The sequence below is a fragment of the Rhinopithecus bieti genome, unplaced genomic scaffold (assembly GCF_001698545.2).
Source record: "Rhinopithecus bieti isolate Rb0 unplaced genomic scaffold, ASM169854v2 scaffold_13351, whole genome shotgun sequence".
Taxonomy (NCBI): Eukaryota; Metazoa; Chordata; class Mammalia; order Primates; family Cercopithecidae; genus Rhinopithecus; species Rhinopithecus bieti.
The window spans coordinates 3,217,648-3,233,921 of record NW_016807514.1 but is presented as its reverse complement, the minus strand read 5'-3'; the positions used below and the strand labels follow the sequence as shown (position 1 = coordinate 3,233,921).

The window sequence follows — 16,274 nt, the reverse complement described above, 5'->3', positions numbered from 1 at the left end:
CCCTTGCCCTCGGCAAGGTGACTGCTCCAGAGTGGGCCCAGATCCTGAGCCCCAAGTATGCGTGGTTCACACGGCGGCGGGGGCTTCAGACCTCCACCTGCCACGTGCCATTTCGGGGGGGCAAGGTGGGAGATTGGAAAATGTATTTTTAGAAGCCCAGCAGGCATTCCTGGTGTGTAAATAAACATACATCCGCCTGGAGCCTGGAGGCTGTCTGCATCGCTGAGGATCGGGGGTTCCGGCCAAGCTGTTTGAAGAGCCTCCTTTGCCTGGTGATCACAATGGCTAGTGCCAGGCGCCTTCAGGCAGGTTCTCGCAACATCCCTGCTCTCAGAGTAAAGGCTCTGTCGTGATTGCCCCTGGCTGATAAGCAGCCAAGGCTCAGCCGGGTAAAGGGAGGCCTCCCTGCGCAGCACAAACAGAAACTAACGGCTTTCAGTTCAGCAGGAAGAAGACAGAGGACACCAGGGCCTGTAAAACCGGGTTCCTTGAGCCCATGTGGGTTTGACACGGGGGGTTTCCTGGAGGTGCAGGCAGAAGCTCCCGTCTGCATGGTCCCTGTCCGAGAGTGAAAAGGAGGCCCTCTGGGTTGGCCAAGACACTTTTGTTGCAAGCAAGAGAAACGAGAAATGGTGAAAAGCGGAAGGGGAGTGTTGTCCACAGCCTTGAGCTCGGAGGAGCCTTCTAGATCCCAGCACATCTGGATCCAGGAGCCCACACTGTGTCTCCTTCTTCTGGATGTCACCTCCCCCTCCCTCAGGCTCTGACCGCCACATGGCACAGGCCCACGGAGGGAGCCTTTCTGCTGCCACGCTGGGGGACTGCCTGGCCATGAGAGACAGAGGTCCACCTCTGCCATGCACTCCCCGAGTCGGGGCTGCAGGCTGACCGCAGCAGCCCCTGGGTCCTGGCTGTGACCGCCTTCCTGGAGGTTGGCACCACACCCCCAGGTGCTCAAGCTGAAAGTTTGGGATCAGCCTCCAGTTGCCCCTGCCCCATATCTTATGCACCCACAATTACTGCAGCTGCAGCAACAAGGCTATCAAGGGCTGCCTTTAAAACGTATCTGTGCCTGGACCCCCAAGGTTGCCCACTGCCCTGCCACACCCCTGCCAGGCCCCAGTGTCTCCCACCAAGTCACTGGCACTGCCCTCAGCTGGAGCCCAACTCCTGGGTCCCCCTCGCCCTTCAGTCCATTGTTTACACGGGACCCTCACACGGAAGCCAGGTCAGTCCCTCCCCTGCCGAGGGCCCGGAGCTCAGCCCGGCCTGGCCCTGCCTGATGCTGGGCCAGAAACGCCACAGAAGCTTGCACATCCCCTAAAGAAAACGAGGGTACAGGAAGGCCCAGCCAAAGTGTCCTGCGGGGCTGCTCTCTGTGGAGCAAGGTTTGGAATCCACCTGGCTGCTCCTGTTCAGGGCACCCTCCGTGCAGAAGCAGGCACCCCCGCCGCACGGCTTCTCTGCGTTTGCTGAAGGGGCAGGTTTTCCAAGGCTGCGCCTGGGCTCTGCTGCTGACATCAGGGTGGCCCTGGCCTGAGCCCCTACTTGTCCCCCGGTGTCATCGGCTACAGATGGCCGCTGTCCCCACAGGCGCTGTTTCCTCCTGCCACTGGGTCCCAGGGGACCTCGGAGGCTGCTGTCCCTGGGGCAGGTTGGCCTCTCTTCTGTTCAGACCCCTTTGGGTGGTCACCTCGCTTCCCATGGACACAAGCACCACGTTCAGCCAGATGACCCCTCACCTGCCCCCTCAGGGGCCACACACCCAGCCCTGGCAGCCAGCAGCCCCCTCATGCTGTGTACTGCGCATCCCACACCCTGGCTACACCAGAGCAGAGCTGAGTCCCTCCTCCAGCTCGGCCTCCCCTTGGTGAGGGGCCTGCCCTCCCCCAGTCACTGACTCTTCCCCTTACTCCATGACACCCCTCCGCCCACACAAGTTTCTCCAAACTTCTCAGATCCTCCTTGTGGGCACCTCCATGGCTGCAGTCCTGGGGTTTGGGCCATCATCTGTGGCTCGGAGGACTGCAGTGGGTCCCTAGGCCTCCAGCACCCCTGGTCCTGTCACCCACTGTTTGTCTCCAGCACATGGAGGACTCGAGGCAGCAGGTGGACCTTGTCACTCACCAGCTCCACATGGCCAGAGGCTTTTCCTGTCATGTGAGCACAGGCCATGATGTGAGCCACCACACAGGCCACGATGAGGGCCACCATACAGGCCACCACACAGGCCATAATGTTGGGCTGCCACACAGGACGCCCTACAGGCTGCCACACAGGCTGCCATACGAGCCACCGCATGATGCAGGCTGCCACATAGGCCATGGCTAGGGTGGCCACATAGGCTGCCACACAGGCTACCATACAAAGGCCACGACCTGTGGCCACCACACAGGCCACCACATAGGCCATGGTGAGGGCTGCCATAGAGGCCAAAACATGGGCCCCATAGTGCAGCCCATGATACCAGCCACGAGGCCATGATGCGGGCTGTCTTCCAGTCCTCTCTCTCCTCCTTGCCTGTCTCCACCCGGCCCCTCTGGTCCTGGCATTGCTGCTTGTCTGGTGCAGGCTGGCCTTGCCCTTCTGTCCCGGTCCCCACACTGCCTTGGTCTGGTGGCCCCTCCCGACCGAGCCTCTCCTAGCCCTGCTGTGTCCCGCCTGTTGCTTGCTGCCCAGCTTCCCCTTTGTGGATCTGTCCCCAGCAGAGCCCACTTCCCTGTCTTGTCCCCAGCACTCCCCAACTGGTCCTGGGCACGCTGCTGACCGTGTGATGGCCAGGTGCCCAGCTGAGCCAACTTGCTGGTCACAGTGTAGCTGCCCCCCAACATCACCCCCTTCCTGGGCATCGTCCTGCTTGTGCCCCCGTCTGCAAATGTGCTCCCATTAGGCCAAACCACCGAAAAGAAACGGCTAAAAGGGGCCGGGCGCGGTGGCTCCCGCCTGTCATCCCAGCATTTTGGGAGGCCAAGGCGGGCAGATCAGGAGGTCAGGAGATGGAGACCATTCTGGCCAACACAGTGAAACCCCATTTCTACTAAAAATACAAAAATTAGCTGGGTGTGGTGGTGCATGCATGTGGTTCCAGCTACTCGGGAGGCTGAGGCACAAGAATCGCTTGAACCTGGGAGGCAGAGGTTGCGGTGAGCTGAGATCACGCCACTGCACTCCAGCCTGGCCACAGGCTTAAAAAAAAAAAGAAAAAAAGAAAGAAAGAAAAGGCTAAAAGTCAGATGGCGAGTGCCCCCCAAAGGCATTAAACTCAGAAAAGCTGAGGTGAGAGACGCTTTCAGACAGCGCAGTGCCCACTGTCAGTGGAGACCCTCTCTTCCCCGTCTGAGTGGCGCCCGCCAGCCTGAGTAGGCCTCACTCCCAGGCTCAGGGAGACAAATTCTGTGACAGACACATCAGCTCATCAAACTCTGGGCTCCATGGGCCCCAGAGGAACCACTCATGGCGGAGAGTGAGGAAGGATCCCTGGCAGTGTCTGGGGCACTCCCTGACCCAAGGCCATGCTCATCACCTCCCGGCCAGGCCGACCCACTGAGGCAGGGCTCCCAGCAGGCGTGCCCATCCCCAGACTCCCAGCAGCCATGCCCATCCCCAGCTCTCAGGAGTGACTTCCAAAGCCTTTATGCCAGTCTTAATTACATCAATTACAGCTTTATAAGCAAAATAAAGGTCACCGTACGACCTCGAGGGGGCCTCAGGAACCGAGAGGCTGAGCGCCAGCCCGGGACGGGATCGGGCAGCTTGACCGCTCTGGAGGGGATGCCAAGTCATTATCTTTTTACGGCGGACTCAATTAGACTCCCTAGTCACCTGTGTAGGGCACCAGGCAGCAGGCGGGGACACTGCCGGAATCAACAAGGGCTGCTCGGGCCAGGCCAGCCCCAAGAACGGCCGCCGCAGGCCCAGGACCTGGCCAGGGGGAGGGCAGGCCAGAGCAGAAACATTGATTTCATTTAAGTGGATTCNGCAGGCCCAGGACCTGGCCAGGGGGAGGGCAGGCCAGAGCAGAAACATTGATTTCATTTAAGTGGATTCAAAAAATAAAATGTTATTGGCCCTAAGGGGACAAGAACAGTCTCATTCGGAGGTGACCAGACACAGCGCATTAGTCTTTAGGAGTCGGTCAGTCAGCCGAGAAGTGTGGCTCATTAGAGATGCAGGGCGGGGCCTGGAGAAGTCAGCGGGAATACGTGGGGGGACAGGAGTCACACGGGGGCCTTTCAGACTCCCCTGCTGTCCCCAGCCTCGGGCTTCGTCCTCACCTCCCTCACCCTCCTCACCTCCCACACCTCAGACATGGCTCCGCTGACCCGAGCCACCTAAGAGCCATGGGGAGGTGTAGGCTGGGCCACCACCATACCTGGCCTCCCTCAGCAGAGCCAGCGTGGGCCCTGGCACTGTCACCAAGAAGGAACCCATGCTGGTCTTTGCCTTTTTAAATATTTTATTTTATCATAGAGATGGCCTCCCTATGTGGCCCAGGCTGGCCTTGAACTCCTGAGTTCAAGCAATCCTCCCGCCTCAGCCTCCCGAAGTGCTGGGATCACAGGTGTGGCTCCGTGCCAGCTCCTTGCCTTTCCTGAGGCATAGAAAATGTGCTTGACCCTAAGCCTCCGTCTCCAGTAGCCTCCATCCTTCCCGAATGTTCAGAAAATAAAGGATGCTCCGGAGCTCCCGGGGCCTAATCGGTTGCGGCTGCTCCTGCACATTTTGCCAGCACGATGCTGATGTTTCTCCACTGCTGCCTTCAGACCTGCTTCTGGAATGTGCGGGCGCCTCTGCTGGCAAAGCTGCCAAGACAGGACTGCTCTGGGCTCTCTCTGTGCCTGCCCATTCCTCGCCTCCAGGAGCCCCCCACAAAGCTGTCTGTGCAGCTGGCAGAGCCGCCGGGCCCTGGGGACGACGCTGTGGGGCACCAGCCCTGCTGGGGCCAGGTGGGTGCTATTCCTGTCAGGCGGGAACGGGATCAGGCCCCTCATCTTGCTCCTCATCCTCTGGGGGTGCTGTGCTGAGTAGCAGTGGCCCCTCGAGGACTGAGACTCGGGCCTGGGGCCCTGGACAAGGTCCGGGGCTCCCGCGGCTGCTGTCCTCAGGGCTCTCCTCATCCCCACTGTGTTCTCAGGAGCTGTTCTGAAGCTTTCCTGGGGAGGACAGGCCAGGAGCCACCCTGCCACGGCTGTCTTGGGCCCTCAGATAGACAGAGGCCTCGCGGAGCCGTGGAAGCAGCTTCACAGGGCGGCAGGAGGAGGCGCAGCCACAGAGGCCAGCCCTCCCGGGGACTGGCTGCCTCCCGAGGCTTCTAAACACCGTGGAGTCCGCCTCTGCCTTGGGGTTTGGACTTCTTTTAGCAAAACGGTGTAGAATCCATGGCCCCCTGTTCTTCTGGAAGAGAATGGAGGAAACCGTGGTCCCGTGTCAGCTGGGCGGGATTCCCGCAGGCCTCCCCTGCTACCAGCAGGCCCAGCTGTGTGGGTGATTGAGGTGGGGCTGGGGCCAGGGGCAGGGTGGGGTGGGGGTGGGCCAGCTTCCCTAGGACCCTCTTCCTGGCCATCGGCCTTCTTTCCCATCTGGAGCAGGAGAGAAAGGAGTGTGGGAGGGCCTGGCCCAGACCCACCAGAATCAGGCCGGCAGAGAACGTGCGTCCCCGCAGTCACGGCTGAGGAGGACGTTCACGGGCACTGCCCTCAGGTGGCCTTAGGGGCTCTTCTTGCCAGAGCAGCATCACCTGAGGGCTGGGCGTGGCCAGGCACGAGGGGCCGGTGGGCCTGGGAGGGATCTGCAGGGCAGGTTGAGACGTGGTTCTGAAGCCGGGCAGCTGCTCCCCAGAAGCTCCAGTGAGCACACTCGACAAGGCGGTGTGGCAAGCTGGCCCCGAGCATCCCCCACAGGGCCCCGAGCATCCCCCATAGGGCCACACTCTCACTACGGGGGAGCAGGAAGGCCCAGCGACCAGCAGCATGTTGGGGGGCTGGGAAAGGCCTGGGGGACAGGGTGTGGGGTGCAGGAGCCCTAAGGCCGACGCTGGTGAGGACGCCAGGGGTGGGGACTGCACAGACAGCAGTTCCTCTGGACAGGGATCCCGCATGGGCCGGGCTGTGCAAAGGACACGCTGGTCCCTGCTGGCCTCTCAGGGCAAGCGTGATGACCCTGGCCTGCTCCGGCCTCCGTCCCTGGGGGCCTTGTCCCTGCGCTGCACAGATGGGGCCCAGCCGCCCCAGTGGGAAGGGAAAGGGGGAGCGCTGCGCCAACTTGCGGGCTCTATGAGCCACAACGGCCACCTGCGGAGCCTGGGGGCAGGGCTGAAGCTGGCTACGGAGGTCCTTGGGGGCCACCTCCACCTTCCAGCAGCAAATACCAAGTCCCCAAATGCAGAATTCTGCCAGTGGGAGCATCACCATCTCTGTTGGCACCAAGTGAGAGCAACGAAGACAGGTGAGCCACCAGGAGGGATCTACGTGTCCTCATGCTCTGCACTCATGGGTGGCCACATGCACCCGCACCCTCGCACAGGCACAGGCAGTCCTCAGGCTGCCACACTCAGTGTCTGTCTGTGCCCCTGGCACCTCCAACCCATTCCTTCCACCGGGCCAGGGCCAGGCCTGCACACCCACCACCTGCCACCTGCTGGGGCAGCAGTCACGCACTCCCCCACTGCTCCCTGTTGGCGGCCGAGCGTGGGCCAGCCTTGTTGGGGGATACAGGACAATTTGGGGTACTTGCCTCACCTCTGTCCTCCTTGGAGAGCCTGGGGCTCACCCTACATGGCTCTGAACAACAAGGGCCAGGCTCTGCACCGGGAGACCCTTTGCCCTGCCAGCTGGACCCTCAGGCTGCTCAGAGGGCCAACCGCAGCACCTGCCCCTCGCCAGGGGACACAGGCTGCCAGCATCGCTGCTGACCAGAGATGGAGATGAAGGCGCCCTAGCCAGCAACACAGGGGCTCTGTGTCCCAGGGTCTCCTCGAGGAACAGAAACTGTGCCGAGGGCCTAGGGCCAGGCTGCAGTGAGCAGCTCTGACCCCACGTGCCCGGTGCCCACGCCAGCCAAGCCCACGCCAGCAGTCTCTGCTCACAGGCCCTGCCAGGGGAGAGCAGGAGCACACACACAGCCGCGTGTATGAGGCCATACACACACGTGCACACACACATGCACACACACACGCACACACGCGCGCACACACATGCGCGCACACACGCACACACACGCACACGCACGCGCCCACACTCACACGCACACACACGCGCACACGCACACACGCACACGCGCGCACACGCACACACGCACACACACGCACACGCACACACGCGCACACACGCGCGCACACACACGCACACCTGGATGTTTCCTCTTATCTCTACGACACACACCCCGAGCTCACACGCCCCAAGCCCACGGGTTCTATCTTGTCTCCCCTTTTCCACGTCTGCCAGAGATGCAGCCTCCATCTGTGATGAGCCCTCAAAGCCACACGGGGAACCTTCCCTGAAAGGCCTGGCCTGGAAGCTTCGAAGATGCCAGGGCCCCGGCAGTCTGGGAAAGGCCCAGGAATATTCAGAAGTGTTGGGAGGCTGAGGCGGGAGGGTCAGCACCCCAAGTCAGCTGCTGGCCCCACCGTCTCGGTGGCGGGGGACAGGGCCACACAGGTGTCTTCCCCGCTGTGGCTGCCCGTGTGATGCTCCCAATGGCCTCAGGGTTAGATTCTGACTGCGGGGCAGGGGGTGGACTGCGCGGCTGCTGTGGCCTCGAGGCTCCTGCTCGGCCCCCGCCGCCTCCGTCACCCCCCTGCTGCCCTGTGTGCTGGGTGCACTGGTATTTTCCATTTTGGGGTAAATGTTTAATCAAACATTTACAGAAAAGTCACAGGTAGAGTACAAAGAATGTTTTCCCTGCCTGGGCTGTCTGAAAGTCCATTTTTTTTTTTTTTTTTTTTTGACGGAGTCACACTCTATGGCCCAGGCTGGAGTGCAGTGGCGTGATCTTGGCTCACTGCAAGCTCCGCCTCCCGGGTTCACGCCATTCTCCTGCCTCAGCCTCCCCAGTACCTGGGACTACAGGCGCCCGCCACCTCGCCCGGCTAATTTTTGTGTTTTTAGTAGAGACAGAGTCTCACCGTGTTAGCCAGGATGGTCTTGATCTTCTGACCTCGTGATCTGTCCGCCTCGGCCTCCCAAAGTGCTGGGATTACATGTGTGAGCCACCGTGCCTGGCCTTGTCGCTGAATTTGTTCCTCACTCCACGTCCTTGAGTGCATTTTACAAACCAAGAAGTTTTTTGCCTCACATAACCCAGCACAGTCGTCCTGGGGCAGGGCACGCCTCAGGGTCAGACCCCAGCCCGGGCTTTCCCATGGTCCAGTGATGTCCCTCCCAGGAAGGAGATCAGCCTGGGACCACACATTGCAGAGAGCTGTCATTGTGTCTTCAGTCTCCGTCGGTCCGGAACATTCCCGGCCTTTCCCTGACTGCCGGGGTCCTGGCGTCTTTGAAGCTTCCAGGCCAGGCCTTTCAGGGAAGGTTCCCCCATGTGGCCTTGTCTGAGGTCTCATCACAGAGAGGCCTGGGTTACGCATCGTTGGCAGGAGAGGCATGGATGCGACGCTGTGGTCTGCTCAGCTCACACTGCTGGGTGGGGCAGGATTCTCACTGATCCAGTACCAGTGGAGTCCACCGTGATGGCTCCGTGAGGGTGGTGGGGCGTCTGCAAGGGGAGCTGACTCCTCCTCCCTCTGCCCTCCGTGGGGGAAATTCCTCCATCCTGCCCCAGCCGGATCTGCTGCTTCTCCAGGGAACCCCAGTTCTTTTCAGATGCGAACCTGGGTGCTGTCTGCTCCTGTCTGCTGGGGAGCCACTGCCCACGGGCCCTGGCAGAGCCGGACAGTGAGTGCACACGCACGCACACCTCCCTCCCCACATGCACCTGCACAGGCACATGCACGCACACCTCCCCACATACACGCACCTGTGCAGGCATACACACGCACACCTCCCCCCCCACGCACCTGCGCAGGCATACACACGCACACCTCCCCCCACACACGCACCTGCGCAGGCATGCACATGCACGCACACCTCCCCCCACACACGCACCTGCGCAGGCATGCACATGCACCCGCACGCACACACGCACCTGCGCAGACACGCACACACACACATGTGCAGGCACGCACACGCACACATGCACCTGCGCAGGCACACACACACATGTGCAGGCACGCACACGCACACATGCACCTGCGCAGGCACACACACACATGTGCAGGCACGCACACGCACACATGCACCTGCGCAGGCACACACACACATGTGCAGGCACGCACACGCACACATGCACCTGCGCAGGCACACACACACATGTGCAGGCACGCACACGCACACATGCACCTGCGCAGGCACACACACACATGTGCAGGCACGCACACGCACACATGCACCTGCGCAGGCACACACACACATGTGCAGGCACGCACACGCACACATGCACCTGCGCAGGCACACACACACATGTGCAGGCACGCACACGCACACATGCACCTGCGCAGGCACACACACACATGTGCAGGCACGCACACGCACACATGCACCTGCGCAGGCACACACACACATGTGCAGGCACGCACACGCACACATGCACCTGCGCAGGCACACACACACATGTGCAGGCACGCACACGCACACATGCACCTGCGCAGGCACACACACACATGTGCAGGCACGCACACGCACACATGCACCTGCGCAGGCACACACACACATGTGCAGGCACGCACACGCACACATGCACCTGCGCAGGCACACACACGCATGCACACACACACACGCACCTGTGCAGGCACGCACACACGCATGCACACACACACATGCACCTGCGCAGGCACGCACACACGCATGCACACACACACGCACCTGTGCAGGCACGCACACACGCATGCACACACACACGCACCTGTGCAGGCACGCACACACGCATGCACACACACACGCACCTGTGCAGGCACGCACACACGCATGCACACACACACACGCACCTGTGCAGGCACGCACACACGCATGCACACACACACGCACCTGTGCAGGCACGCACACACGCATGCACACACACACACGCACCTGTGCAGGCACGCACACACGCATGCACACACACACGCACCTGTGCAGGCACGCACACACGCATGCACACACACACACGCACCTGTGCAGGCACGCACACACGCATGCACACACACACGCACCTGTGCAGGCACGCACACACGCATGCACACACACACACGCACCTGTGCAGGCACGCACACACGCATGCACACACACACGCACCTGTGCAGGCACGCACACACGCATGCACACACACACACGCACCTGTGCAGGCACGCACACACGCATGCACACACACACGCACCTGTGCAGGCACGCACACACGCATGCACACACACACACGCACCTGTGCAGGCACGCACACATGCACATGTGCACCTGCACAGATGCACACACATGCACACACGCACCTGCGCAGACACGCACGTGCACCTGTGCAGGCATACACACACATGCACATGCACGCGTGCACACACACGTGCAGGCACACACACGTGTACCTGTGCAGACACGCACACATGCACCTGCGCAGGCATACACCCACGTGCACCTGCGCAAGCACGCACACACATGTAGGCACACACATACATGCACACGCGCACCTGTGCAGACACGCACATGCACGCACACACACGTGCGCAGGCACGCACACGCATGCACACACGCACCTGCGTAGGCACGCACACACACATGCACATGCGTACCTGTGCAGGCACATACACATACATGCACACACACACAGCCGTGTGTATGCAGACATGCACACAAACGCACATGTTCACTTTCCTCTCTATGATGCAAACCCCCAGTTCACACTCCTGAATGCAAGCCCAGGGTTCCTTCTTGTCCCTCCTTCTTTGTGTCTGTAGGCCCTGCTGTACCCTCAGCGCAGGGATACCCCCTGGATGCTGCCTCCATCACCCCCTCAGGCCCCATGCTTGGGGGCTTCCCTGCTCCATTGGGCCCAACACCCAGACACGGCTCTGAGACCCCAATGGCCACCTCACTTGGCAGGACTTGATGGCTTTAGGACTGAATTGTTCCAGGCGGGAAGGGGAGGGAAAAACAGGAAGGAACCTGGGAGAAGAGAAAAGGACCTGTGGAGGAGGAGGGAACCTGAAAGCTTAAGCTTTTACCCAAAAGAGCAGCCACCTCCAAAGAGGCTGCTTAACCCCAAGGGAGGGGTGCTCCACCCGCCTGCCAGCCAAAGAGCCCCTCGGCACCCACACGCCTGCCTGAAGGCAGAGAATTAACCTTGCCCCCTCCAACATCCCTGCTTAGTTTTAGACAGACGCACACCCCGAAGTCTGAGTTCATTTCCATTTTCATCCACTGTTCTGGCATTGGAAGCAACATGATATCTTTTATACTGTATTTTCTGGGACAGTCCCTCTATATGATGTGATTCCTAGAAAAAGAATTTATAGCACAAACATTCCTTTAAAAATATGGCTCTTTCATGCTACTCTGCCATAATTAACCATAGACAATTAATATTTAAAGCTCTTACCACCCCACGAGGCAATGAAATTTCCTGAAATTCTCTGCTGCACATTCAGACACTTTTACTGGCAAGATTGGATTAGTGGCCGAGGGCACCTTGATTTTTAAAATCATCTTACAATAATGATTGATTCTTCATAGATCCCATCTGATGAATACTCAAAACCATTTGTCCAACACATGAAAAAGAGAAACCACTCAGATCTGTTGAAAATATTCACTGGGAGGGTTTTGTGCATTAAAGCAAAAAAAAAAAATAGAAGAAGAAAAGAAAAGCAACCTGACGTCCTCTCGCACCTGCGGCCTCTCTACGTTCCCAAATCCAATTCACAGGGGATTGTTTGAGGCACTGGGCTCCAGCCGGCCTGACCATGTCCACCCGCCATGGGCAGCACCTGCACTCCAACTCAATGGCCCAAATTACGGGGCCCAGGCAGACACCCCACTGACAACAAGGGACACAGAAGGGTTCTGCGCTGCAAGCTGTGGGTGGGAATTACAAAAGGTTAAGAGACTAAATATAAAAATCCTTTGAATATAAAATCAATGTGCTTTGTTATGAAAATCTGGGTGCTGTAATTTAACCAAAATAGGGTTTAGAGTATCTGGCAATAGTCCACGCCTTGGAAATCGACTTTTCTTCTCAACGAAATGCAAATCCTTATTTGAAAGTTAAAAACAACTGAACAACTGAAACATTTCATATCAACAAAATAATAAAATACTGTGATGTGCAATTATGTATCACTGACATTAGGCCTCCAGAAAGAAAAAGGATTTGCCCTCTTTGTCGACTTATTTCTATGAGTGAAAGGCAGGTTTCTGGAGGGTTTGTTCCCGGCTGCTGTCGGGTCTGGGAGGAAAGATGCCTGGGGTCCACGTCAGTTTGTTGGGGGCGAGTGTGAGCTCCCGGGAAGCCTGTCCCTGGGGTGGACATGGCTGGGCTGAATTTCCAGCCTCCTCCACAGATAGTGGAGCAAGGCCTGTGCTCCCCACAACATGGGCATGAGGGGCGGGGCTGGAGGTGCTCCTGGGAGACCCCAGTGGCCTTGACCCAGCAGAAGGTGCCTTCCGGGGCCTTCTATTTCCTTCAGTCCAGAGACCTCAGGGGCAGCACGGGGGTGACATAGGTGTGCTGGGCATCTGTGGCAGGTGTTTATCGGCCCCTGGCTGTCGCCCTGAGCTGCAGAACATGCTGAGACATTGGCAACTGCTTTAAAACGTGAGGCGGCTTGGCTTGGCTTGGCTTGATTTCAGGTCTGACTCATGTCCATGCTCTCTCAAAGCTCTCCTTCTCTCCCTCCTCTCCCCAGGGCAGCCCGATCTCTGTGCCCCAAAGCCCAAAGGCTGTGAAGTCTGGAGGTGGCTGAGAACATTCCAGTTTGTGTTTGTGGCAGGTGGAGCAGCACAGGGAGGCAGCACATCCCACTGGTCGGGCCGACCCAGCTCCCCACGCACGACTCCCGGGGCAGAGGCCACAGTGAGGCCTGTCAGGTGTCCTGCCAGGCAAAGTCCAGCTGGGACTGGCAGGGGTGCTGCTTGAGCACAGCTGCCCAGGGTGGCCGGGTCAGCGCCCGTCTCCCATGCGCCGCACACACTCACCCCTAGCACTGGGCTTTCACTGCAAAAGCGGTAGGCTTAGAGTCTTGTGGAGATGGAGGGTGAGACTAAAGGCTGTTTCAGGGTCACAGCAGGGCACCCCACCCAATTCCTTACCAGAGATGCGAGTGAGGCTCCCTGGGCTCCTCCTGCAGGGGTGACTAGAGACTTAGGTCCTTGCCTGCCGGCCCTCTCCAGGACTTTCAAGTCGGTTGGTGCACCTGTGGGGACCCAGCAGGGTACGTTTGTGACGAGCCATTTGGCCAAGACAGCCATTCTCCCCTTCTGCTCTGGTAACAGAGTCTTTGCCAGCACATTGCGCTTCTTGTCTCTGTGTGGCCTAGCCTGGCTGTGTGGCCTGGTGTGGCCGGGCCGTGTAACCAAGTTCTGAGCAATGGCAGTGAGGGTGGCGCCTCCAGGAAGCTTCTTCAGGAGGGGAGGGTCCTAACCCCGCTTTTCTTCACGTTCTGGTTGCTTCGCATTCGTTGGTTCCGTCTTTCTGAACTCTCACAATCACAGGGGCCAAATTCATATGCTTATCAAAAGCCTTAAGGGCGCCAGTGAAGACTCCGCCATCTTGTAGGATGCGTCTCATTCTGTGGTCCATGTGCAGCAGCATCTTGCTCCTCTGGTCCACAGTCATGATTGCCGTTCCACCAGATCTGATGTCCACAGTAAAACGTGGTGCTTCTGAACGTGGCATGAGGCCATCCACAGGCCCACCAATTGGGCTTCCCCCTGCTTGAGGGACGCCAGAAGGCATGCCCCCTCCAGGAATGAGGCCCCTCCACCAGGAATGACAGGTCCACCTCCCCATGAATGCATCCATCTCAGTCACTTTTCCCCTGCAATGTGTCTTGTGAAACTGTGTAGAGTGTTTGTGAGCTTTTTGTCCCCTCGTTCTGCATTAATAATAGCTAATAATAAATGCACAGAGCAATTTTAAAAACAAAGAAGCGGAGGGCCCTTCTCCTTGCCACTTATGCTTCCCCCTTTCTGCTAGCTGGAATAGGGGCGTAATGGCTAGAGCCTGTGCAGCCATCCAGGACCATGAGGTGGTGCAGAAAGATGACAGTGGCAGAACAGGTAACAGGAACTGGGGTCCCCAGTGGCTGGGGAGGGAGCTCACCTCTCCCTCTTGAGCTCTGATGTGAGAAGTCATCTTGGCTGGACTGAAGTCACCCTAGTGTTGTTTACTAAAAGCAGCCATGTCTCATCCTAAGCACATGGCCTGCCAGGAGGAAGCCGAAGTGGCAGGGCCTTGGGGAAGCCTGTGCCACGCAGCAGGGGGTCAGCGGCGGGGAGCGACCCAAGGGGCCTGGCGAGAGCCATCCTGCTGTCTGGCTGTGGCCGGGCTTTGTTGCAGGTGGCTGTCCCTAGTGTACGTGGCCTGTGACTGCGGGGAGGGTGTCGCCCAGACCTGGAGCTTCCGCCGTGGATGCACGTGTCTCAGCCACTGGCTCAGGAGAGGCCTCGGAAGGGACTTCGGCAGGCAGGTGCCCTGGAGATTTTCTGGCCCAACTTTCTTTCAGGCCTCATGTTGGATTATCTTCTGGCCTGAAGGTCTCTGGCCTGACGTCTCTGCCCTGCACATAAGTGGCCGTCTGGGTGGGAGATCCTGCTTGGTGGCTGGAGGGCGTGTCATGGTCGGTGCGGGGTGGGCACTTTCCACAGGTGCCGTCTCTGCAGCCACGGGGCAGGGGTCTCACTGGGCATCCCGCGTCCCATGGTCCCTGGCCCTCTCCCAGGTAAGCACAGAGACGGAAACTTGAGGCTGGGACCAGCACAGCTGAATGCGGCCCCAGGACGCACTGCAGGCCAGGCCAGAGGCTTCAACGGGGCCCACCCCTTGGCAAGGGTCTGGCCAGAGGGAAGGACGCCCGTCTGGGGGCCAAGCAAGCAGCTGCGACCGGGCCAGGGACGAGTGTGAGCAACGGACTTTGGTTTGTTTTTTTTTGAGAATGTGAAATTCATGCTTACAAGGAAATGATTCCTGGTGTATTTTCCCTGGACACACGGGACAGCCTCGGAGCGGCTCCCTTTTGTTTTCTTTCAGGACGGTGGCTAAAGCCGGCCCCTGGTCCCCGCTGGCTGGTTGTGAGGTCTTCCTTGATTCCAGGGCCTCCGTGCAGCTGGGCCTGGGCCTGTCTGGAATCGGCCCGCCCTTTCCGGCCTGAGCAGGCGTTGCTGACTGAGGGAGGGGGCTCCAGGAGCTGCCTCAGACCTCGGGGTGATGCTGGTGGGCCTAGGTAGACAGAGCTGGGTTCCTGACACAGTGGGGCTGATACCTCCAGGCCTCCCGGCCAGGACTACTCTTGTCTAAGCCATCATTATTTAGTTTTCTCCTACTTGGGGATGAATGCTGTCCCGGCTGGAATTGAAAGTTCGAAATAACTCTGTTTCCTCTGTAGGGCTCCTGGCCAGCGTCCCCAATCCCCTAGAGCCTGAGGGCTGTGGTGGGGGCCTGGTTGGGCTCCAGGTACTGAGTGGGGCCCTCTGCCCAGCACCCTGCTGTCCTGGGGCAGGCAGGCCCCACCATGTCCTAGGGTGCTGTGAAGGCCACTTGTTGGGGGCAGACTTTCAACGGGAGATGGGAATTGGAAAGAAAAGTTTGTGTCAACTGCTGCATGGAATGAAGGGGTTTGGAAGCAGCAAGCCCAATCAATCAGTCCTAAATGGGATTATGGATTACATAAAGAAGGGAAGATAAAAGACTAAAGAGGCCGGGATGGTGGCTCACGCCTGTGATCCCAGCACTTTGAGGGGCTGAGGCGAGCAGGTCACGTGAGGTCAGGAGTTCGAGACCATCCTGGCCAACGTGGCAAAACCCCATCTCTACTAAAAATACAAAAATTAGTCGGGTGTGGTGCTAGGGTTAGTCCTGCTGGGTCCTTGGCCCAGTCGTTGAGACAGGAGACAGACAAAGCAAGGACCTGCCGACGCTGCCCCGGGGAAACATGCCCACCAGCCCCTTCCCGTGAGGGAGTCATCCAGTTTTAAGAAAAGGAAAGTAGGCCGGGCGCGGTGGCTCAAGCCTGTAATCCCAGCACTTTGGGAGGCCGAGACGGGCGG

The 16,274-nt window shown here is 59.2% G+C and overlaps 1 protein-coding gene across 10 annotated transcripts in view; it reads right to left on the bottom strand.

Moving 5' to 3' along the window:
• Window positions 1–16,274, bottom strand: part of MORN1 (MORN repeat containing 1) — a 76,229-nt gene that overhangs the window by 17,774 nt on the left and 42,181 nt on the right. The window contains exon 11 of one of the 10 annotated variants that reach the window (XM_017882470.1): window positions 4,515–5,394. The exons of 7 other annotated variants lie outside the window; for them this stretch is intronic. In XM_017882470.1, the coding sequence (XP_017737959.1) occupies window positions 5,357–5,394 (38 nt within the window). In that variant the 3' untranslated portion in view covers window positions 4,515–5,356. Of the gene's footprint in view, window positions 1–4,514; window positions 5,395–8,191; window positions 8,873–12,380; window positions 13,424–16,274 lie in introns of those variants that run through there. 2 more of the 10 variants (XM_017882468.1, XM_017882469.1) reach the window with 2 other exon arrangements.